The sequence below is a fragment of the Sceloporus occidentalis genome, unplaced genomic scaffold, assembly GCF_023333645.1.
Source record: "Sceloporus occidentalis isolate IW3139 unplaced genomic scaffold, rSceOcc1.0.p SCAF_146, whole genome shotgun sequence".
NCBI lineage: Eukaryota > Metazoa > Chordata > Lepidosauria > Squamata > Phrynosomatidae > Sceloporus > Sceloporus occidentalis.
In genome coordinates this window covers 1,473,788-1,498,063 of record NW_028317126.1, presented here as the reverse complement: position 1 = coordinate 1,498,063, position 24,276 = coordinate 1,473,788, and the positions used below count along the sequence as shown (strand labels likewise).

General features: G+C 41.2%; 1 protein-coding gene across 3 annotated transcripts in view; it reads right to left on the bottom strand.

Annotated features, from left to right (window-relative positions):
- Positions 1 to 3,400: 3,400 nt before the first annotated feature.
- LOC149280826 (gastricsin-like) overlaps positions 3,401 to 24,276 on the bottom strand; it is a 29,732-nt gene continuing 8,856 nt past the window's right edge. The window contains exons 5-10 of one of the 3 annotated variants that reach the window (XM_089500062.1): positions 20,238 to 20,437; positions 19,151 to 19,166; positions 16,711 to 16,814; positions 12,282 to 12,429; positions 9,329 to 9,427; positions 3,401 to 3,553 (exon numbers count right to left, since the gene is read on the bottom strand). In XM_089500062.1, coding sequence (XP_089356188.1) covers positions 3,401 to 3,553; positions 9,329 to 9,427; positions 12,282 to 12,429; positions 16,711 to 16,814; positions 19,151 to 19,166; positions 20,238 to 20,437 — 720 coding nt within the window. Of the gene's footprint in view, positions 3,554 to 9,328; positions 9,428 to 12,281; positions 12,430 to 16,710; positions 16,819 to 19,038; positions 19,057 to 19,150; positions 19,167 to 20,237; positions 20,438 to 24,276 lie in introns of all 3 variants that reach the window. The other 2 variants (XM_089500061.1, XM_089500063.1) reach the window with 2 other exon arrangements.

The window sequence follows — 24,276 nt, the reverse complement described above, 5'->3', positions numbered from 1 at the left end:
TGAGGGGTGAAAGCTCCGCCCCCTCGCACGGACCTTTCACCCCTCACACTGCTCCCATCACTATGCGGCCATCAGATTGTTGGAAATCGAATCTAAACGGCCGCTGGGTGCTGATGCTGCCGGCCAGCGCTACTTTAATACTTTATTTATTTTTAATATGGCAAGCCGATCCGGCATATTAAATAAATAAAAAAAGGATCAGTGTCGCCTCTGTCCCCAATCAGCCCCTCCCAGCGTCACCTCTGTCCCCTTTCGACCCCCATGTCATTGCTGTCCCCATTCAGCTCCCCAGTGTCACCTCTGTCCCCCTTCAGCCCCCGTGTCATTGCTGTCCCCATTCAGCTCTACATTGCCACCTCTGTCCCCAATCAGCTCCTCCCAGTGTCACCTCTGTCCCCCTTCAGCCCCCGTGTCATTGCTGTCCCCATTCAGCTCTTCAGTGTCAGCTCTGTCCCCAATCAATCAATCAATCACTTTAAGGTATGATCCTGGTAGGGTACTCATATTAGCCTTTACAGTTTTCCTGCTGCTGTGTACTATACTTCCCATAATCCTCAGCCAGTATCATGGGGGGCATTTAACTGGCTGAGCATCAGGAGGACATTAGCTTTTGCTTTTTTTTTTACCATCCTTTGTTGCTATTAAATTTACTTATGTTGAACCACATTTGAATCATATTTGTATTTTTATAATGAATATGCGTTCAGGAAAAGATGGGTATGTATGGTGGGCTGATTCGTGGCACAACGGGCCACTTCACTTGACTTGCCCCCCAGGCCTTAGGCTGCCAGCCCTCCCCTGGTTATTACCTTTCAGAGGTCTTGGAACGGATGATTAATTTCAGGTTTCTCAGGAGCAGATTCAGGCGTTTGTCAGTCTCTCAACACATTAATTGTGCCCCGAGGCACAGGTGAACCAAGCTTTTATAATGCTGTGAGGTCAGATCAGAGATTCTTAAAGGAACAGTGTTAAACATATATTTTACCTTGGAGGCTTTTCAAGCCATTAGATCATGTTGGAATATGATACCAGCCTTTGTCAAAGTTTGCAGTAGTATCGTTTTGTGTGTTTTTCTTCACACACATTCTACTTTAGGTATAAATATACAGCTTATGGTATTTGTCACTGCCAAACAACACCCAAATATGTATTCAGCAACATATCCAGTACATTGATACCACCCATGCATAGGTTGTTTGGGGGCTAAAACATTGTGGAGGTGCATATTTCTGGAATTTTAACATCTGGTCAGTCTGTGCCCATGTCCTATTGGGACATCTGACCATACATTCTTGAAAAATAGACACCCCATGGGTATTTCAAATGCTAATATTTTAACTCCTTCTATGGCAGGTTTTGTAAGGAGATGCAACACTAGTTTAAAATAGTTTCAAATAAAATATATATATGGTCTGAGTATTTTCGAAACTGCTGATCTACTGGGATTTTACTGGGATCATCAAAATATCCAGTGAGTGGCGGTTGTGTGGACAAAAATACCTTATTGATGTCAGATGAGAATGGGCAGACTGGTTTGAGATGACAGAAAGGCAACAGTAACTCAAATAACCACATGTTACAACCAAGGTATACAGCATACCATCTCTGAATGCACAACACATCGAACCTTAAAGCAGATGGGCTACAGCACCAGAAGACCACACTGAGTGCCACTAAGAACAGGAAACTGAGGCTGCAATTCACACAGGCTCACCAAAATTGGACAATGGAAGACTGGAAGAACGTTGCCTGGCCTCAATTCCAGCTGCGACATTCAGATGGCAGGGTCAGACTTTGGCGTAAACAACATAAAGGCATGGCTCCATCCTGCCTTTTAGCAATGGTTCAGGCTGGTGGTGGTGTAATGGTGTGGGGGGCATTTTCTTGGTGCACTTTGGGCCCCTTAGTACCAATTTACGCGAAAGCCTATCTGGGTATTGTTGCTGATCATGTCCATCCCTTTATGACCACAGTGTACCCATCTTATGATGGCTACTTCTAGCAGGATAATGCACCATGTCACAAAGCTCATATCTTCTCAAATTGCTTTCTTGAGCAAGACAATGAGTTCACTGTACTTCAATGGCCTCCACAGTCACTAGATCTCAATCCAATAGAGCACCTTTAGGATATGGTGGAATGGGAGATTCGCATCATGGATGTGCAGCCGACAAATCTGCAGGAACTGAGTGATGTCATCATGTGTTATATGGGCCAAAATCTCAGAGGAATGTTTCCAGCACCTTGTAGAAAGTATGCCACGAAGAATGTAGGCAGTTCTGAAGGAAAGAGGGTCCAACCCTGTACTAGCAAGGTGTACCTAATAAAGTGTATATAAATTTTATATTTTGTTGGTACTGGGTGGTGACATCACTGGGGAATTATTTTACATGTTACCAAATATTTTTGTATTTACCTTTTTTTTTCTTATTTTATTTATTTTACTAATCACATTGTGATTGGTAACATGAGCTCCATATTTATGCCGTACATTGACGCTCTGTGGAGTGGTCAGACGGGGCCCCTGCTGCAGTTTTCAATGTTACTGAATGCCTTGATATCGAGGCATTACAGCAACTTTGTTTGGCAGATGTAATACTAATTATGCATATTGTGTTATCACATGCCATTTGCGCTATATGTTGATTATACAATACTTGCTTTACAATCCTGGATTAGTGAACAGATTGGCTTCTGACTAGGGCCCCAAAACTCCAATGAAAAAACATTTTGAAACATGTGGCTATATATAATATCTCCAGTTTCAAGAGATTGACGGTGTTGCTATCCCTTTAAAACGTAGTCACAGGTGTATTCTGGATTGTCAGTGAGAGTTCTTGGGTATTTGTACTGAACACTAGGAAATCACATGTTCTTAATGATGAGTGTTTTGAAACACGATAGAGTGGCATTATCGAGGGCATAAAGCACATCTTGGAGGGCAGAGTGGCATATCTGGGGGCATAAAGCATATCAGGGGAGCAGAGGGGAATAGGGGAATATCTATGTATTTGGGTATTTTTTCTTAAAAAAATTTTTTTCAAATAGCACCAAACTTTAAGGGTGTGGCCTATAATTGGGTGCGGCCTATAATCGAGCCAATACGGTATATAACTTTTGTATCTACATATTCACTAGGTTACAGTTTTTTTATGAAATGTCATGGTAATTGATGGCTTTTTTTTGGCCAATACCTGAGAACTCGTGTTTAGTGAGTCAACTTGATATTCCCCTTTTGTAGCGTATAACATACGTGACTGTACACATGTATGCAGTTATCACTGGAATTCATAATTTATTGATATACTGTTACAGTTAATGCCTTAAGGAGATTCACCAATGCAAGAACGACTTTGAAGGAATATGTTCTACTTCAGACAGCAGCATAGAAAAGATGACTTTAAGCTGCCTGAGCAAAGCCGACCCTGTTATTGCCCATATCATACACAGAGTAATACTGCCTGAGGAAAACATCTCCCAGAATCCACAGGGGCTGTCCATTTTGTGATGGGAGATAAGTAGCCTCAACACCAACTGTGCAGTAACCATTATACTGAAAGAAAAGAAAGAGGATTTGTTAGACTGGAATTTTACAAGAAGTAGAAATGCTGGCTAGAAAGCAAGTGTGCAGGAGAAAGGCAGAACATTATTCATTGTTGTGCATTTATTTGAGTGAAATTCAAAATATTATATTATATTGTATTATAATTTATTATAAGACAACCCCCCCAATTTGAATATTAATTTAGGGAAAAAAAAAAAAAGCCTGAATATAAGACTACCCTATAGAAAAAATGTTTTACTGGTAAATATTAATTCACATGTAAACTATTTTTCCTATTTAATAAAAACTATGATTGAGAATTTTTTTTTGTTTTATTTCCTTTTATTTGCCAACCTGCCCCCCAGTTATGCACATCTGCTCCACGGCTTGCTACTCTGCCCCCCAGATTTGCCTTATACACCCCTATATGCCACTCTGCCTCCATGATATGCCTTATACCTGCCTATGTGTCACTCTGCCTCCATGATATGCCTTTTAACCCCCGTTATGCCACTCTGCCCCCCCAGAAATGCCTTACATCACCCCCCATATGCCACTCTGCCCCCCCAACTTACCAATGCTTCCCCAGACTCGTTCCTCGTACTTCAGACTGCCTGGTGTCTAGTGGAGGCAGCAGGTAGACAACTGCGCAATGCGCGTAGACAACCTCTGCTGCCCGTTCGTTCCGCTGGGGCTCCTACGACGAAGCACAGGCGTGACGTGACCTCCATCATAGATGTGCCGGCAGCAGCGGAGGTTGTCTGCGCGATATGCACCAGGGCTTCTATGATGGAGCACCGGAAGATCATGCCGGCGCTCCATCATAGAAGCTCCCAGAGGAAGTGCCGGCAGCCGTGGAGGTTACCAGAGAGGAGGATCCAGGTCCCTTCCAGCGCTGCAGGGGATCTGGATCTTAGTCTCATAGTGAGAGCTCTATTTGAGGTCTGATTATAAGACGGCCTCGAATATAAGACAAGGGGTATTTTTCAGAGCAATGGCTCTGAAAAAAACCTCGTCTTATAATCGAGCAAATACAATGTATAATTTCACTCTAATAATGACTTTAATGGGCACACTGAGAAGTCATATAACAAAATAAAGAAATCTTTTGACAGATTACATGCCTATAGTATAATACTTGCCAGTTACTGGTATTAACTCCTTGAGGACCAAGCTGTTTTTTATTTTTTTGTTCCCTTTGTGACTGAAGCTGTTTAAAATTTTTTGCAGTGTTCCTGTTTAGCTGTAATTTTCTTCTCTCATTTAGTGTACCCACACCCACTATCTATTGGTTTTTTTAAGAACTTTCTTTTGATATCGATATTTTGATCATATAATCTAATTTACATTACAAGTATAAAATATGGTGCAAACTTAAATAAACACCTCTTCTGACTTATTTGAAAAATATATTACTCATCTACAAAAGCCAAAGAAACAACCTGCTAAATAGATTCTAATATTTGTCCTCATTCTTGCAAATTATAGGGCAATAAGTACAAGTAACAGATTAATGTTTCAAAACCATTTTTTCAAATCTGGCTATCCTGCTCCCATGTCCTATTTGGCATCTTTGAAGCCAGCTAATTACATTTTCCTCCATCAAACCACATATCTTTCAAAACTAGACACCCCAGGGTATTTGAAATGCTATTATTTTAACTCTTTCCGTGCACTAATTTTACCACCAGCCTTTGTCAAAGCTTCTGTGCTTTTTCACACACATTGTAATTCAGGTATGCATTTATAGCTCCTGGTTTGTGTCAAACACCTCAAACACCTGCCAAACACCTCAATATGAGTACAGAGATACCACCATTGCCTGGTTTTTCTGGGTTTTTTTGGGGTTAAAAGACCACATTTGGAAAGTGCACACTTTTTTTTTTCATCTGGTCAGTCTGCATCCTATTTGGGGCATTTTGAACCTGGCCAATTCAGTTTACCAACTTTGCCAAAGTTTGTGGTAGTAATTTTTTTGTTTGTTTTTTACAAGAATTGTATTTCATGTATGAATTTATAGCTCCAGGAATACGCCACTATCAAACACCCCAATATGTGTTCAGCAACTCTTGGGTACAGTGATACACCCATGCATGGGTTTGTCTGGTTGTTTGGGGGATAAAAAGACACATTTGGTAAGTGCGCTTTTTTCCATTTTGGTCAGTCTGTGCCCATCTCTGAACTCGGCCACTGCCATTTACCCCATCATCATTTGAAATGATGGTATTTGTCAGGATTGGGCTGGGAGCGTAAGAGCAGAGGATAGTCCAAAGCGGTGTCAGTAAATAAAGCAATAGGTCAGGGGCAGGTGGCAATCAGAGTAAACGGTAGTCCAGGCAAGGGTCAGGTAACAGGCAAACGGGGTAGTCCAATAGGGAAGCCAAAGGTCAAGTAACGAAGAATCCAATAGAGGGTCTATAGCAAGCAGAGGAGAACAGAAAGTTGAAGCCCACGGACAAACAGGAACCAAAGTTCTGGAACACTGGAGTAAAGTGTTCACAGTTGGGAGGGTTTTTTTTAGTGCTGCAGGTATCTACTCCTCCCCTGTGCTGAACAAGCTCCTTACTGGATTGGTTACTAGGCAGGGGTAAATCCATAGCACCTGGTTCATTAGTTCTGTATGTGACCTTCATTGGTGGATACTTAACCTCTTAATGACAAAGCCTGTACATGTACATGCTCAAAATGCATTGTTTTCAATGGGTTTAGGGACTGCCCATTGTCCTTAAGGGGTTAATGGGGATTACAGGCATTACTTCCCCTCTACAGGTGTACTGCATTGTGTTGATGTTTGGGCAACACCTGGGGTTTGCTGAAACTTTTGGCCGCAGTTTTGGTCTACCACGCTTTGGCCTACTCCGCGATCGCAGAGCTTTTGGATGGCATGCAGTGACGGAGGACAGCTGGGGAGAGCAGGTAAGGGTGAGAGGGGCATGACAGTATTTTTTCCATGTATGGATTTACATTTTGCTGGAAATGGATGGTTCTCCTTATGGTGACATGACTGCATAATTATTTTGAAATGTTACCACATTTTTTATTATTTTTTTAGCTTTTTTTTTCATTTTTTAAATTAAAAAAAATATATATGTTTTACTACACATTGTGATTAGAAAGCTGGGCTCCATTGACTTGCATGGTTGAGTGCAGTATCTGTATTTAACCTGCAAGGGGAGCCATATTTCTCAGGAGGGTCTCTCGCAGTGGCGCTTGAGACCGTTCTCCGGAGCAGTCACAGCGCGTCCTGGGGTGGGTGTTCTGTGTGTCGCTGAATACTAGACTTGTGCATTCGTCTTCGGGCGAACATGAAAACGAACACGAAGAGTGCGTTTTCGTGTTCGTTCCGAAGACATGAAGAAGAGAAGACAGTGCAGGTAAAACGTAGGCGAAGACGAAGACTCACACACGAAGAATCTTCGCCTTCGTCTACTAATCTACCCGGTCCCTCCCCCATCTAATTTACCTTATCTTCACAGCATCGCGGGAGTTGACTGAAGTGGAAATCAGAAGGTTCGTCGTCAGGGGTTACAGGGCAGTGTGAGTGAGCCTATTGGTCACCTGCAGGGTCTTCCTCTGGCATCAAACAATTGGTTGATGCCAGAGGAAGACCCTGCAGGTGACCAATAGGCTCACTTGCACAGCCTTTTTAATTCCTGATTTCCGCTCCCGTTAACCCCTGCAATGCTGCGTTGGATAATGGGAGCAGAAATCTGTAGGGTAAAGGGCTGTGCAAGCGACCAATAGGCTCACTCGCACGGCCCCTTACCACTAGTTGCTAGGCAGAAAAAAAAAGCAACCTGGGACCCTGCTGCACCAGTTAACTTAAAAGTCCGTGCCAGTGACCAACAAAGTCACTGGTACGGACATTTAACTGACACAGCAGGGACACCAGTGGTCTCCCCACTGTGTCAGTTAAATGTCAGTGCCAGCGACCAACAAAGTCGCCGGTACGGACATTTAACTTAGTATAAATAGCTTACTATAACTTCGGACAGAATGCTGCCCTCTGTTGGTTTTACATTAAGTAGCATATGCTTGAAATCCAAAGTTATTCTGCTACTCAACGTAAAACCAACAGAGGGCAGCATTCTGTCCGAAGATATATTAGCCATATGTGGCAGTGTGTTCATTTTCATTTATTAATTATTTAAATAAAATATATTTCCATGATCCGCTGGTCTCCCCGCTGCAACAGTTAAATGTCCGCACTCGCGGACATTAATTTTGTCGAACTTCCAAACTCTTTTTTTCTATTTATTTTGGGTTTTTTTTGTATTAAACTGTTAGACGAAAGGATCATGGGAATAAATGCAAATGAGCACACGGCCCCATATGGCTTATATATCTTTGGACAGAATGCTGCCCTCTGTTGGTTTTACATTAAGTAGCATATGTTTGAAATCCAAAGTTATTCTGCTACTCGACGTAAAACCAACAGAGGGCAGCATTCTGTCCAAAGATATATTAGCCATAGTCTAACAGTTTAATACAAAAAAACCCCTAAATAAATAGAAAAAAAGAGTTTGGAAGTTCGACAAAATTAATGTCCGCGAGTGCGGACATTTAACTGTTGCAGCGGGGAGACCAGCGGATCATGGAAATATATTTTATTTAAATAATTAATAAATGAAAATGAACACACTGCCACATATGGCTAATATATCTTCGGACAGAATGCTGCCCTCTGTTGGTTTTACGTTGAGTAGCAGAATAACTTTGGATTTCAAACATATGCTACTTAATGTAAAACCAACAGAGGGCAGCATTCTGTCCAAAGATATATAAGCCATATGGGGCCGTGTGCTCATTTGCATTTATTCCCATGATCCTTTCGTCTAACAGTTTAATACAAAAAAACCCAAAATAAATAGAAAAAAAGAGTTTGTAAATTCGACAAAATTAATGTCCGTGAGTGCGGACATTTAACTGTTGCAGTGGGGAGACCAGCGGATCATGGAAATATATTTTATTTAAATAATTAATAAATGAAAATTAACACACTGCCACATATGGCTAATATATCTTCGGACAGAATGCTGCCCTCTGTTGGTTTTACACTGAGTAGCAGAATATTCTGCCCGAGAATATATTAGCTATATATGGTACTGTGATCATTGGTCGACAGCAGGAGGCCCCCTGCTGGCGACCAATGGAGTTGCTGATACACACATTTAAAGTACTGGCGCCAGAGCTGCGTTAACCCCGTATTAACCCCTTAACCGGAAAAAACGAAGAAAAAACGAATATTCGCCCGAAGAGAAGACAGGAACGGGCGAATATTCGCGGAATACGAAGATTTTTTTTCCCCCGAAGACGAGCACGAAGACGAACACGAAGAGCCCCCTGGTGCCCAAGTCTACTGAATACCTCTCTATCGAGGCATTTCAGCAACACCATTGAAGCTTAGGAGGTGATCATTGCATGGCGGACATTGACGCCCCAGGGATGCTGATCTTGGTGTTGCTGAATGCCTCGACATTGTACCACAGTCATCCCCCTCCATCATGCACTCTTACATAACTTCTCATCATATCTATACCCACCTATTATTTCCCCAGCATCTTAATACCTCTACATTATTATGCCCCCCTACATATTCATACTATATTTAACAATTATTTTCATTAATTCATACAACTCAGCATATTTTTCTTCTAACCTCATCCTCGGTCAGTCTGCAATGTGGTCTTGATTCTTTCAATGCAAGAATCACCATCTGCATGTGAAGACCAATAAAGGGTGTCACACAATAGCACACATATTGATAACATGGCATGAGAGTACCTGAACAATGTATCCAGAGGGTGGAATAGGGAACTGGAATCCGTTGATAGTAAAACTAATAGTTGGCAAGTTCTGTATAGAGTCACAGTTCACTAGGAACTAGTTAGAGAAGAACAAACAGAATTATATTCCAAAACAGGTCATATGCCCTTGCAATACCAAATATGGAGCAACATGTCTACAAAAAAACAAGTCTACAAAAGACAATATATAATTTTTGATGTAAAGTATATTACATTCTATGGGAGCCTCATTTTTTAATAAGGATCTTTTTTGTTAGTTTGTTTTAAAAACATTGATAATGTAAGGAAACTTTATTCAGTTTATAATGATATCAATGGAAGTCTTAAGCAAAATACATTTTCTCAATGCATTTACTAGCAATTTGCAAATGTTGGTATACCAACAGGTATCTTTGTGGAACTGCATTTACCATGATGCTCGGCTATACCCAGGGGAGAGCTATCACCTTCTCACCCTGGTTGCAGGGAAGTGCCCCTGGCTAGTGATGTCCGGATCATGAACGAATCGTTCATTTGATCCGATTCTTTTTAGTGATCCGGATGAATCGGTTCAGTAGACTGAACGATTCATTTGTAGTGGTTCAGTCTGTGAATCATGCAGCTGTAACCTGATCCTAGAGCTGTGAGTCATCTGCAGAGCACTCAGACACAGACTCTGGGGTCAGGTTACAGCTCATTAATTCACAGAGGAACGATGACTCATAGAGTCAGAGACTCGTTCAATGATTCAAATGATCCGAAGAGTCGAATGATCCGAAGATTCAAATGATTCAAATGAATCTGTAAGATTCGGATCCCTGTAAGATCCGAATCTTTGAACGACTCTCTGCCTTCATTGACATCACTGGAGGCAGGGGGGAGGATTCATAATGAAAGGGGCGGGGCCAATCGTTAGTGTGCCTGCACGGAGTTACTGGAAAACAGTAACTCCTGTGAGTCACACTGAGTGATCCGAAGATTCGGATCATGAATCGGATCATTTCAGTGAACGAATCGAAATGATCCGATTCACTTTAATGATCCGAACTTCCCATCACTACCCCTGGCCCCTTGAACCCTCTGGTAAATTACACAGAATACACACTAGCTTACACGTTTACACACTCACTCTCACACCAACACACAAACATATACAGTCACACTTACACACTCATGCTAACAGAAACACACTCATGCTAACACACACTTACATATTGACAATAACATTAACACAAATACACACTAAATTGCACTTACACACTCATGCTAACACAAACATGCACATTTACACATTCACATCAACACACACTTACACGCACTCTAACACTCACCCACACGCTAACACACACTCAAACTAACACAACACTGACTCTAACAACTAACACCCACACATACTGTGCGAACGGCCACTGTGTGAACGGCCAGGAGCAAAAGGCTAGAACATGGAGGTCTCATGTAACGCAGTGTAATAACATCTGAAAATCAGTAGATAACAGAAGAAACCAGATTTGTTTTCCACGAAAAGTCCACCCTAGGATACAGCCGTGGCCAAAAGTTTTGGTCTTCACAATGTTTACTGAAGTATAATTATAAGCATTTCATAAGCGTCAAAGGCTTTTACTGACAATTACATTACGTTTATGCAAAGAGTCAATATTTGCAGTGTTGACCCCTCTTTTTCAAGACCTCTGCAATCCGCCCTGGCATGCTGTCAATGAAACTTCTGGGCCACATCCTGACTGATGGCATCCCATTCCTGCATAATCAATGCTTTGAGTTTGTCAGAATTTGTGGTTGTTGGGTTGTCCACCCACCTCTTGAGGATTGACCACAAGTTCTCAATAGGATATAGGGCTGGGTAGTTTTCTGGCAATGGACCCAACATTTTTATGTTTTGTTCCTCTTAGTTTTGGCAAGGTGCTCCATCATGCTAGAAAAAGCATTGTTAGACACCAAACTGTGTTAGTACCATTCTTTATTCATGGCTGTGTTCTTAGGCAAAATTGTGAGTGAGCCCACATATGAATGGTCCCAGGATGCTTTACTGTTGGCATGACACAGAACTGATAGTAGCGCTCACTTTGTCCTCTCTGGATAAGCTTTTTTACGGATGCCCCAAACAATTGTAAAGGGATTTGTCAGAGAAAATGACTTTACCCCAGTCCTCAGCAGTCCAATCCCTGTCCAGCAGTCCAATCCCCAGAATATCAATCTGTCCCTGATGTTTTTCCTGGAGAGAAGTGGCTTCTTTGCTGCTCTCCTTGACACCAGGCCATCCTTCAAAACCCTCACTGTGCGTGCAGATGCACTCACACCTGCCTGCTGTCATTCTTGAGCAAGCTCTGCACTGGTGGCACTCCGATCCCGCAGCTGAATCCAGGTGCTTGATGGACTTTCTTGGGTGCCTTGATGCATTCTTCACAACTATTGAGCCTCTGTCCTAGAATTTCTTGAATTCAATAAATGGTTGATTTAGGTGCCATTTTGCTAGCAGCAATATCCTTGCCTGTGAAGCCCTTTTTGTGCAAAGCAATGATGACAACATGTGTTTCCTTGCAGGTAACCATGGTTAACAGAGGAAGAACAATGATGTCAGGCACCAACCTCCTTTTAAAGCTTACTGTCTGTTATTCTAACTCAATCAGCATAACAAAGTGATCTCCACATCAACACTCTCACCTGTGAGAGAATCACTGACATGGTGTCAGCTGGTCCTTTTGGGACAGGATTGAAATGCAGTGGAAATGTTTTTTTGGGATTCATTTTCATTCTGGAATATATGCAAATTGCTATCATCTAAACTGAGGCAGCAGACTTTGTGGAAATTAATATTTGTGTTATTCTCAAAACTTTTAGCCACAACTGTAGAGCCAGCAAGCAGTTGTGTAGCATATTTTAAATCAATTTTTATTACGTTCTGTAGCCATTAAAATGTTTAAATATTAACTTACTTCTCCATTTTGGCCCTGCTGTGCTCCTAGATACTGTAAGAGAGTTCCCATATATTGCTGCGGCACAGTGAGAGGAGAGGTTCCAGTATCTACAATGGCCTGACATCCTTGGCCACACCATCCTGTAGCTTGTCCATTTATGGAAAATCTGCAAAAACATATTGCAAAAGCTATAAGCCAGCCTTACGCCTCAAATCAACAAAGTTAAGTGGAAATAGACTAGATAGTTCTTTGATTATAAATTGAAATGAATGTGATTTACAATATAATCTTATTTATGGTGCACCATAACAGTTTTCTAGGAGCAGTATGTTATATGTAACTCCAGTGCTAGTGACCAATGAAATAGCATATCATTTAACTTCCTGTCCTAGAGTCCTCTCCCTTCTCCTTTCTAGCAATATTCCTATACAGGCTGTTGAACTGCACACACCTCTGATCCTGCAACTGGCAGCTCATCCGCCAAATTCTTCACAGCAAACCAATAAAGTAAGAATATAGAGACTTCCTGCTCTGAAAAGCTTCAATGCTTTATTGTGGAGCAAAGTGCCAGGGAACAAATAATAAGACTTAGACTTCGTTGGTGCAGGTAGAAGAGAGTGAGTGGCTTTGTTTAGTTAAATCCTGGAAATTCCCTCTGTTTACCTTGTTTATAATCAGGGTAAATATGACAGAATTAATCCTCATCCAATTTATGAAACCTTCAATGTTGAGAGATACTGTTCCAGACAAATTTGATTACTGTCCAGTTCTTGGTCCCTAACACAGGAAAGTTGAGCATTAACTATGCTTATGGGCATGGTAAAACCGCCCAGTAAAGAACTTACTAGATGCAGTATATTCAACCACAATTGTTGCTAAAATAAGAAGTAGATACTTAATACTGCTCAAATTAATGCACAATGATAATCACCCCATGAATGACAAATTATTTAAGATACATCTCTTTTTATTTACTTCAGGCAAAGTTTGTAGAAATGTAAACACCAGAAAAAATATACAGTATCTATTGATGAGTCCCTCGTTGAATACAAAGACAAACTGGGGTTTAAACAATATTAAATCCTCAAGAAGTTGTGCAAAAGTGACACCAGATATTGGTTTGCTTTTTGTATTTACAAGATTAGGGACAGCATGGTAGGTCCTCTGGGTTGCCCCTAATTTAAAGGAATCATCAACAAATTTGTGTGGGATCTTCCCTTACGAAAAAATTACTGCAGTTTTTCTGAAGTAATACTGCAGTTTTTTGGACATGAAAAAACTGCAATACTGCACTTTTACTGCACTTTTTAAGTGCAGTATTGCAGTTTTTTCATGTCCAAAAAACTGCAGTATTACTTCAGAAAAACTGCAGTAATTTTTTCGTAAGGGAAGATCCCACACAAATTTGTTGAAAAACTGCAGTAATTTTTTCGTAAGGGTTTTTTTGTTTTGACACGGTGGACTGCGGAAAAATACAACAAAATAGGAGCAGGGTTCCAAAAACATTGGCAGATTGCTGTCTCAAAGACACTTTGCCAACAGGAGTTGCTGACGCTATTGGCAGAACTGGTCCTTCAGTGTGAATCTGCTCAATGAATAAACACGGCCACTCCCTGCAAGAGTATAACATGCCACGATGCATATCCAGCAGAACAGGCATTGTATATCTGCCACTGGCCATAAAGGGCAAGGGATAATTTTAAATCCCATTCTAGCCCTGCCTCTCTCTCTCTAGACTCCTAAACTTAAATGGTGTCGCTGGAATGCCTCGATCAGGAGGCATCCAGCGACACCAAACACTTACCTGGGGATGGACTGTGACTGCTCCGGAGAGCGGTCACAGCCGCAGCTGCCGGTGATCTTCGCCATCAGCAAGATGGCGGCGGTCCGGGAAAATTCAATAAAGAAAAACAATAAAGTCTAAAAAGTTCGCTAGACGGTCTCCTGACCCTCTAGAGAACTCTGGCTCCACTTGCAGGTTGAATATAGGTACTGCATTCAACCATGCAAGTCAATGGAGCTCAGCTTTCTAATCACAGTGTGATTAGAAAAAATAAATTAAAAATAAAATTAATAATAATTAGAAAAAAAATAGTAAAAAAACAGTAAAATGTAAAAATAATTTCCCACTGATGTCAGTATCAGGGGAACCTTCAAGTTGAAAAAAAATGTTAAAAAAATAAAAAAAAGGCAAAAAAATAAATATATATAAAAAATATATTTTTGTGAGCAAGTCCTAAAATTAGCATATTAGCTTAAAACAATTCTCGCATGGAAAGAGTTAAAATACTGGCATATTAAATGCCCATGGGGTGTCTACTTTTAAAAAATGTATGATTTGATGGCCGGGTTCAACAAGGTCCCAATTAACACGTGGGGAAGGATGGCCACACATCTAATTTCCAATTAGAAAAATGCACACGTACCAAATGTGGCCTTTTAGTTCAAACCCATGCATGTGGGGTATCACTGTACTCAGGAGATGTTGCTGAACACATATTGGGGTGTCGTGTGACAGCGGCATATATCAGGAGCTGTAAATTCATACATAAAGTAGGTGTGTGTGGGAAAAATACACACACAAAAATACTACTGCAAACTTTGAAAAAATGCTGGTGGTAAAATGTGTGCATGCAAAGAGTTAAAATACCAGCATTTAAAATACCCTGGGGTGTCTAGTTTTCAAAAATATATGGTTTTGTTGGGCACACTGAAATGGCCCGGCTCAAAGATGTACCAAATAGGGGATGGGCAGTGGATCCCCAAATGCCAAAGTTCAACATTGAAAAATGTGCATGCCCCAAATGTGGCCCTTTTGCCCCCAAACACCCAGGCAAAATCATTCATGTGGGGTATCACTGCGCTCAGGAGATGTTGCTGAACACATATTGGGGTGTTTTGTGATAGTGACATATACCAGAACCTGTTTATTCATACCTAAATTAAAATGTGTGTGAAAAAACAAATGCAAAAAAATTACTACCATAAAGTTTGACAAAGGCTGATGGTAGAATAAGTGCTTGGAAAGGGTTAAAATACCAGCATTTGGAATACCCTGGGCTGTCTAGTTTTCAAAAATATATGATTTGATGGGGTAAATTGCATTGGCCAGCTTCAAAGATACCCGAAATGGCACATGGGGGGAAGAATTACCAGATTTGGAAAAAATGGCTTTGAAATAGCAAACACTACCTGTACTTATTGCTCCATAACGTGCTGAAAAAAGCAAAAAAACATAAAAACATTGGGTATTTCTAAACTCAGGACAAATAGTAGAATCTATTTAGCAGGTTTTTTTATTACCTTTTATAGATGAGTAAAAGATTTTTCAACTAAAAGTTAGAAAACATTTTTTTCTAAATTTTTCACCATATTTTATACTTTTTTTTAATAGTAAATAATATGATACAATCAAAACAATGTCATCTAAAGAAAGCCCTTCTTGTCCTGAAAAAAAACAATATCTAATGTGTGTGGGTTCAGTAAACGGGAAAGAAGAAAATTACAGCTAAACACGAGCAGTGCAGAAATGTTAAAACGGCCATTGTCACGAAGGGTACAAAAAGTAAAATCAGCCTTTGTCACGAAGGGGTTAAAAGAAAGGTAATACATAAAAACACAAAGAGGATTCAGTCATCATATAAAAATTCCCATTTTTGACTTCACTATACACTATGATGAGCCAGTCCCAGTGAGCATCTGCTACAGGAAACTATTGTCTGGCCACGTATAATGTGTAGTTAAATCTGGGAGATTACTTTAACCTTTCCTCAACCATTCAGTTATGCATTTTGCAATCAGCTCAGCCCTTTACATTGGATATTCATAATGATTAGTAAAAAAAAATGTTAAAACCACAACTCTCCTATCCACTCTGCCTTTAGTGAATGTACCACAGACAGTTGTCCAGATCTGTTTTAATGTGCTAAATGTTTTTCCATGCTTTACTAAAATTCCAGTATTGCTACCCTATGGTTACCAGACACGTACAAACTTGGAATGTTTAAATAACCGATAACCAAGTAACTAATGTTTCAGAACAGCATATTTAGCAATAGCATCACTAAGCACCACGTGGTAGTAGCTACACATGAAGTCATGACACATTTTCAATGCCTGGTAATGCATCCAAAATTATCAGTGCATGTATTACTCCAGCATACATAACCTAAAAAAAGTTTTCTTTTCATATATGCAAATCTTGCATAGATGGTCTTACTTATTTTCCTGTCTTAACCAAATAGATATTTTGTCCTTTTATTTTTTTTATGTTCCCCATCTACAAGGATTATTAATTGTAAGCATTTAGTTAATCAAATTTCAACCCACATCTACAAGTGTATTCTAATACAATTTTATTCTGGTGTAAAGTTCTAGCAAATGTATTACTTATTTAATTGAGGTACTCAATTCCTGTCTTCATAAGAAAGAGGTTTGGTTAACTTACGCATCAATTCCAATCTGCCAGTATACCTCCTGAGTTACTGGTGCCCACTGGATTTGTCCAGAGTACAAACTGTTTTCAACTCCACCAAAGATAACCTCTCCAGACTGGCTAAACAGAGAGAAGTTAAAATTACACAAAGTCACATGTGTTTTTTTTACTATTTAACACAAACCATAATGTGAGATTGAAGAAATGCAATGTATGGCTTCTAGATTGTACACAAATTTTACAAATGCCTTTCCACTGTACATAACAGATTACATTTTACTTTGTTTATAACATAATTTTTTTAAATTCCTGCTTTCCAAGTCACTTTGTATGCTGGACAGCATGAGACGTTAGTGAAAGAACAGTTTCAAGGATAGAGAAGAAAAGAGATAGTTGGGAGCAACATATTGTGCATGTCATATTTATTTTTCCTTTTATTGTATTAGTTTGTGCTTGACTTTCAATAAGGAGCCAAATATGGTTAGGATGTGCTAGTAGGATACAGTGACAGATTTGTAATTAGGCAGATTACACATGTTTCTATGGTTCTTCTCACTTCTCTTTTAAGTGTAAAATAGAAAAAGAAATAAAAAAGGGCGCAAACAAAATCTCTGCTGGGCTGGTATCAGATATAAGGTAGGGTGACCAGATGCCCCCGGTTTCACAGACGAATTATGTCTCTGGACATGTCCCCGGATGCAGGGCCGGATTAATTTCCGCAGGGGCCCTGCTGCTTACCCTGTGGTGCGAGCAACATCTCTTGAATCCGCCCAAGGGAAGCAGGAACCCAGCTGAGTCAGTGAACTTATGTCACGTCACATGACTCCACTGCGTTCTTGCTTCCCCTGGGCAGTACAAGAGAAGTGCTCACAGGTGGGGGAGGGTGTATGAACGAGTATGCTTGAATGAGGGAATGAATGAGTATCTGTAAATGAGTATATGAATGAGTGAATTAATGTTTTAAGTGGGGGGGCATGGCACAGGAAGGCTATTTGAGGCTAGGATGGCAAGTCTTATGATTCCAATCTAGGTGTTGGGCAGGTCCTGCTTCCAATCTGGGTAACATGGCTGACATGATACTAAAGGGGGGCAATATTTGCATTTGGGTATGGGGGCATTAATTCACAAGGGGGTGCTGGCTGGGGCATCACATAAATCAATACTTAAGGGGGGCTTGGTGTTGGGATAAATATACAATGTGGGGCTAGCTGGGGGCAATACACAAGGGTGACCTCATTTGCCATTTTTTCCAGGACACATAACTTTTACATATTGATGACCAGCCCAAATAAAATGCTGCCCTGCAGTATGAGGAATGTATAGACCCATGGAAGGGAACCAACTAGTCAGATATACACAGGGCAGTATTTTATCTGGGCTGGTGGCATCGATACACAAGGGGGCAGCGGGGGCCATTACATAAATCAATACTAAAGTGAGGGGCAGGCTAGGGGCATAAATATACATAGTGCTGGCAGGGGACGATACACAGGGGGGCAAAAACACAAAAGGGGGGTCAACGACAAAGCAGTGTGGAATCAGTGTGACAGAGCATGCCCTGGTGTGTGTTTGTGTATCGGTGTGGCAGAGCCTGTCCTGGTGTGTGTGTTTGGGTGTCGGTGTGGCAGAGCCTGTCCTAGTGTGTATTTGGTAATCTGTTTCCTGGCAAAGAACTATATAATTTTTATGTATCCAGAGATAAAACCCCCTCCGGAATTTGTAGTCACTTCAGAGGACAAAACTTTCTAGGCCCAGAAATCAGTGAGATGAAAAGTAAAAGTTTTGTGTTATTTATTCATTTTTTAATCTGCATATTTTATTAAAAAGGATTAGCACTACATTGTGATTTCAGGAGTCCTTTTTTTATTGTACTGATGTACTCTCAGTTCCATCATATAAGATTCTATCCTATATTATCTACCTCGCACTGATTTCTTTATCCAGTACACATTAATGCCGAGAAGCTTAGATGTCACGATCCGGGACGTTCTCGTCCCGAACCGCAGCGGAGCCATTCTCCCGAGTACCCGCGGATAGCGGGTACTCGCCATTTACCTTCCCCGGTGCCCAATCTTCGGTGCCCGCGTCTGGCGGGCACTCGGGGTCTGCTGCTCCCCATGCCGCCCCTCCAGAATAGGGAGGAGGAGCACGCACACATGCCACGCCCCCTCCGTCTCTCTATGCCTCAGTGGAGATCACGCTGCACGCACAGCTCCACGTCATCAGCTGGGGGCGGGGCTTGGAGAGGCGGCAAGTTTAAAACCTGAGCACTGACACTCATTCAGTGCTCGGTTGTTGTTGTTCCCAGCTGAGCTGTTCCCTGCTGCATATTGCGTTTACTCCTGATTTGATTTGTTCCTGGCTACTCTGATATCTCCACTCCTGACCCGGCTTGTCTGATTACCCTCTCGTTGCTGACTCGGCTTGTTCCTGTTTACTCTGATTTCTCCACTCCTGACCCGGCTTGTCTGAGGATCCTCCTGTTGCTGAACCATTGCCTTACTCCTGACTACGTTACCTTCTCCATTCCTGACCCAGCTTGCTCAACTATTCTTTGGACTCTGTCCGAACCGTTCCTGTTGCTACCTTTCCTGCATAATGGATTCCTTACCTGCATTTACCAACAGAAACATTACATAACAACCAAGCCATTATGGAATCCGCAGGTTTGGCTGAGGCTGTGGCCGCACTTACCCAGCAAATGGCCGTGTTTAATCAGTCACTGCAAGATGTTCAAGCAGGACAGCTTCAGATACGCCAGGAGATGCACCAGAGGCAAGGCAGCTCTAACGCTCAAGGCGATCCTTTCTCGGCTCCTTCTATGGCACCTGAATCCATGACTCTGCAAGGAGCATTTGCACCTGAACCTCAAATTCCTATGCCTGAACGTTTCTCCGGTGACCGTAAGAAATACACTACTTTTATGATGTCTTGCCAAATTATGTTTAATCTAAGACCAAGTACGTACTCATCGGACTATATAAAGATCCATACGGTTATTGCACTATTGTCAGATGAACGCTCAACTATTCTTTGGACTCTGTCCGAACCGTTCCTGTTGCTACCTTTCCTGCATACTGGATTCCTTACCTGCATTTACCAACAGAAACATTACATTAGATTCTGTCTATTTTAATCCTCGGCACCAGGCCCATGATACTCTCAATCTGCCCAAAAGATTCTAATGGTCAAAATGTGAGAAAACACATACCAAATACACTCCATATATAGTTTGAAGAAAATATGCTTATAAAATAGTTTTTTACCCTTTGCCAATTAAAAAAATGTCCCCGGGTTTCATTTTAAAAATCTGTTCACCTCAATATCAGGGGGTCAAGAAAAAAAGGGAGATGGAAAGACAGAAGAAAGAGGGAGATAGAAAAGACTGGGGCATAAGGAAGGGAGAGAGAGAGAAGGAAGAGTGGAAAAGGGCAAAGCGAGAGGAAAAGAGAAAAAGAAAGAACAAAACGTATATGTAATTTTAATGACAAACATATACTCTAGTAGAAATAGAAATAAGTATTTTTCCTTGGGCTTACCTGCCCATGTACACACTGAAGATCGGGTAGTTCAGCAGATTTTGTTGCAGCATGCCTTGCATGGCAGTGGTGGCACCGCCTGCAGACATAGCAGGATAAGCCATACCAAAGATTCCATCAAACTTGGAGTAGTAGAAACTACTTCCACTCTCTGTGTATGTCAAACCAAACTCCTGATTAGTAAGAGTGAGTCCCTGAACCTGTATAATGGAATATAGGAATCTGTAGATTATATTTCAAGGATGAACAAAAAAGAGTATTAGATAGAATCAGACAACATACTTATAGTTTATTATTTCACACAACACCATCAGACAATAATTCATTACTAATTTCTAGTTGTTCCTGCTTTCAAATGTATTATCCGTTATGGTCTATTCTGGTAGACATATACATACCTGGGAACTTCTTGGCTCCAGCTACCCGGAGCCTTCCCTTGCGGGACACGCCCAGGACTGCACACTGACGTCTGCGGGCGGTCTCGCTGACGTTGGTGGGCGGTCCTGGGAGTTCATGGCAGCAGCGGGAAACACCCCCATTTAAAGGGGAAATGGGCGGGGAGTGGGGCTTGTCAAGACCCCACTCCCGCGACCCGGAGCATTCGGGTCTTGAACCGGAGAAGCAGCGCTCACCCGGCGCCCAGGTATGGACATATGGTTCAATTAAAAGATATTTGAGAGTTAATTACAGTGAGATACAGAAAATATAGTAGTAGATAGTATAAAGTGAAAAAAATTTGTTTTTATTGTCTTCATTTTACTTCATTTGAATGGAGGTTGTCATTGTAATTAGTAATGTGATATTTACTGCCTGCGCTGCGTGAGATTACTTGGGCCACCATCACAAATCTTTAGGCCTAGTACAGACTTGAAGCCTGGGCCCCCATGCCCCTCCCATCAGCCTGCCCAATGTCCATCGCTTTGAACCAACCATTGTTCCGCCCATGTTCCACCCATCGCCTGCCTTATGATCCTTCCATAAGCACACCTTATGGGAGGAAAGACGAACCTAGGCTCACCCCTGACACATCCAACACCATACGCTGACACTCGCACATACATGCTGACATCAAGACACATGCATGATGTGCGGCTGCAGCCTTAAGGTGCCAGTGCAGCCCTGCAACAACATACACTAACATAAAAACATAAAAAGTAGCAGCAGATAAATACCATTTGGCACACATAATCTGCACAACTTCTCAATACTTTCCTTAGTCCCTGGCCTTATCTTATATCTAGCTTAGATGTATGCCTATCCCATGCATTCACTACCCTTTCAGTTAAGTAATATTTCCTGATATTACTTTTAAAACTTTGCCCCTCTAGCCTTAGACTATGTCCTCTTGTTGTGGTAGTATTTCTTCTTTAAAATAAAAACGTATCATGTTGATTCCCTTTTAAAGTATTCCCTTTTTTAAAGTATTTAAATGTTTCTCTCATATCCCCCCTATCATGTCTTTTTTCTAGGCTATATATGTTAACATGTGCAAAAAAGAAATTGTAAGGCGGCCAATTAAAAATAGAAGACAGATTTAAAATATAAAATAATAAAATATCAAGTGTCCAAAAAATTCTGCACGCGGTACACAAATAGGGCACAATCACCTATTAAAACAATACACCAGAAAATCAACTGAACCTTGCGCAAATCCGTGATACACACATTTACCATGTGAAGACAAGCAAAAATATTTACTTACAAAAACATGTCTCAAAAGTGACCATAAGGATAAGAACAAATATATATATTAGACTTGGGCACCAGGTGGCTCTTCGTGTTCGTCTTCGTGCTCGTCTTCGTGGGAAAAAAAATCTTCGTATTCCGCGAATATTCGCCTGTTCCTGTCTTCTCTTCGGCCGAATATTCGTGGACATTCTTCGTGTTCCGTTTTTCTTCGTTTTTCCGGTTAAGGGGTTAATATGGGGTTAACGCGTACCGCAGCAGCTCTGGCCCCCTGCTGGCGACCAATAGGGTCGCTCGTACAGACTTTTAAAACCCCAATGCTGCAACTTACCCTGCAGATGCCACTGGTCTCCCTGTTTGTTCTATCAGTTAAATGTCCGTACGAGCGACTTTATTGGTCGCTCGTACGGACATTTAACTGACAGAACAGGGAGGCCAGTGGGATCTGCCGGGTAAGTTGCAGCATTGGAGTTAACTTTTTAACTTTCATTAGGGGTTAACTTTTAACTTTAGGCTCCCTAACCTTAAAGGGTTAAGGGGCTGTGCGAGTGAGCCTATTGGTCGCTTGCACGGCCCTTTAACCTACGGATTTCCGCTCCCGTTATGTAACGCAGCATTGAAGGGGTTAACATAGTAACATAGTAACATAGTAACATAGTTCATAAGGTTGAAAAAAGACCAAAGTCCATCAAGTTCAACCTATATACATATTGTGTCCCTACTGTGTTGATCCAGAGGAAGGCAAAAAAACCCTTATGAAGCAGATGCCAATTGCCCCATACCAGGGGGAAAATTCCTTCCCGACTCCAAATATGGCAATCAGAATAAATCCCTGGATCAACAGGAGCGGAAATCCATAGGTTCGCTGTCGGGGGTTACAAAGGCCGTGCGAGTGAGCCTATTGGTCACCTGCAGGGTCTTCCTCTGGCATCAACCAATTGATTGATGCCAGAGGAGGTTCCTGTAGGCGACCAATAGGCTCATTCGCACTGCCCTGTAACCCATGACGGCGAACCTGCGGATTTCCACTTACGTGAACTGCCCCGATGCCAAGGTAAGTTAGAAGGGGAAGGGACCGGGGAGAGTGGTAGACGAAGACGAAGACGATCACGAAGATCTTCGTGGTATGTGTCTTCGTCTACGTTTTACCGCCGCTGTCTTCTCTTCGGCGTGTCTTCGGAACGAACACGAAAACGCACTCTTCGTGTTCGTTTTCATGTTCGCCCAAAGACGAATGCACAAGTCTAATATATATATATATATATATATATATATATAGTGTAATATTGTCAAACAAAAAAATGCAAACAATAGACAATAAATGGTTACACTCAGAAAGACAGCTCCAATTGTAAATGTGGAGCTGCGTGTAAAGGTGTTTCAAAAATGATGTTTCAAAAATTAGGATTGAAGAGGATCTGATTTTTTAAACACCTTTACATGCAGCTCCACATTTACAATTGGGATCCTTAAACCTTTCCCGGTACGGTTTATCCTGCAATCCATGAACCATTTTAATAGCCCTTCTCTGAACCTTCTCCAAAGTATCTATATCCTTATGGTCTATTGCATTGTCTAATATACCCCTAAATCACTTTCCTCAGATGTTGAGGTTAGGATAGTATCCTTAGGTGCATTATCTTGCGCTTATCTACATCAAATGTCAGTTGTCACAGCTCAGATAATTTTTCCAGTATACCTAAATCATTTGCCATTTTATTATCCCTCCAGGAACATCAACCCTTTTGCAAATATTTGTGTCATCAGTAAAAAGACATACATTGCCATCAAGACCTTCTGCAATATCACTAATGAAAATATTCAATAGAATAGGTCCAAGATCCCTGAGGTACTCTGCTGATAACAAGACCTTGCTCCAGATATACTCCATTGACTACAACCCTCTGTTGTCACTCAGCCACTTTCCAATCCATTCAACAATATTGGAATCAAAGTATTCTATGTGGGACAGTGTCAAAAGCCTTACTGAAATCACCAAATCAAAAAAATCAATAAGATTAGTTTTGCATGAAGTAAATCCATGTTGTTTTTGACTGTGAAACCCATGTAATTTTTGATGTTCATCAAGTCTATCCTTTAACATAGTTTCCATTAATTTCCCTACTACAGATACAGTATCTCACAAAAGTGAGTTTATTAGATCTTTTCATGTGACAAAACTAAAGAAATGACACTCTGCTACAATGTAAAGTAGTGAGTGTACAGCCTGTATAACAGTGTAAATTTGCTGTCCCCTCAAAATAACTCAACACACAGCCATTAATGTCTAAACCTTGGCAACAAAAGTGAGTACACCCCCTAAGTGGAAATGTCCAAATTGGGCCCATTTGGC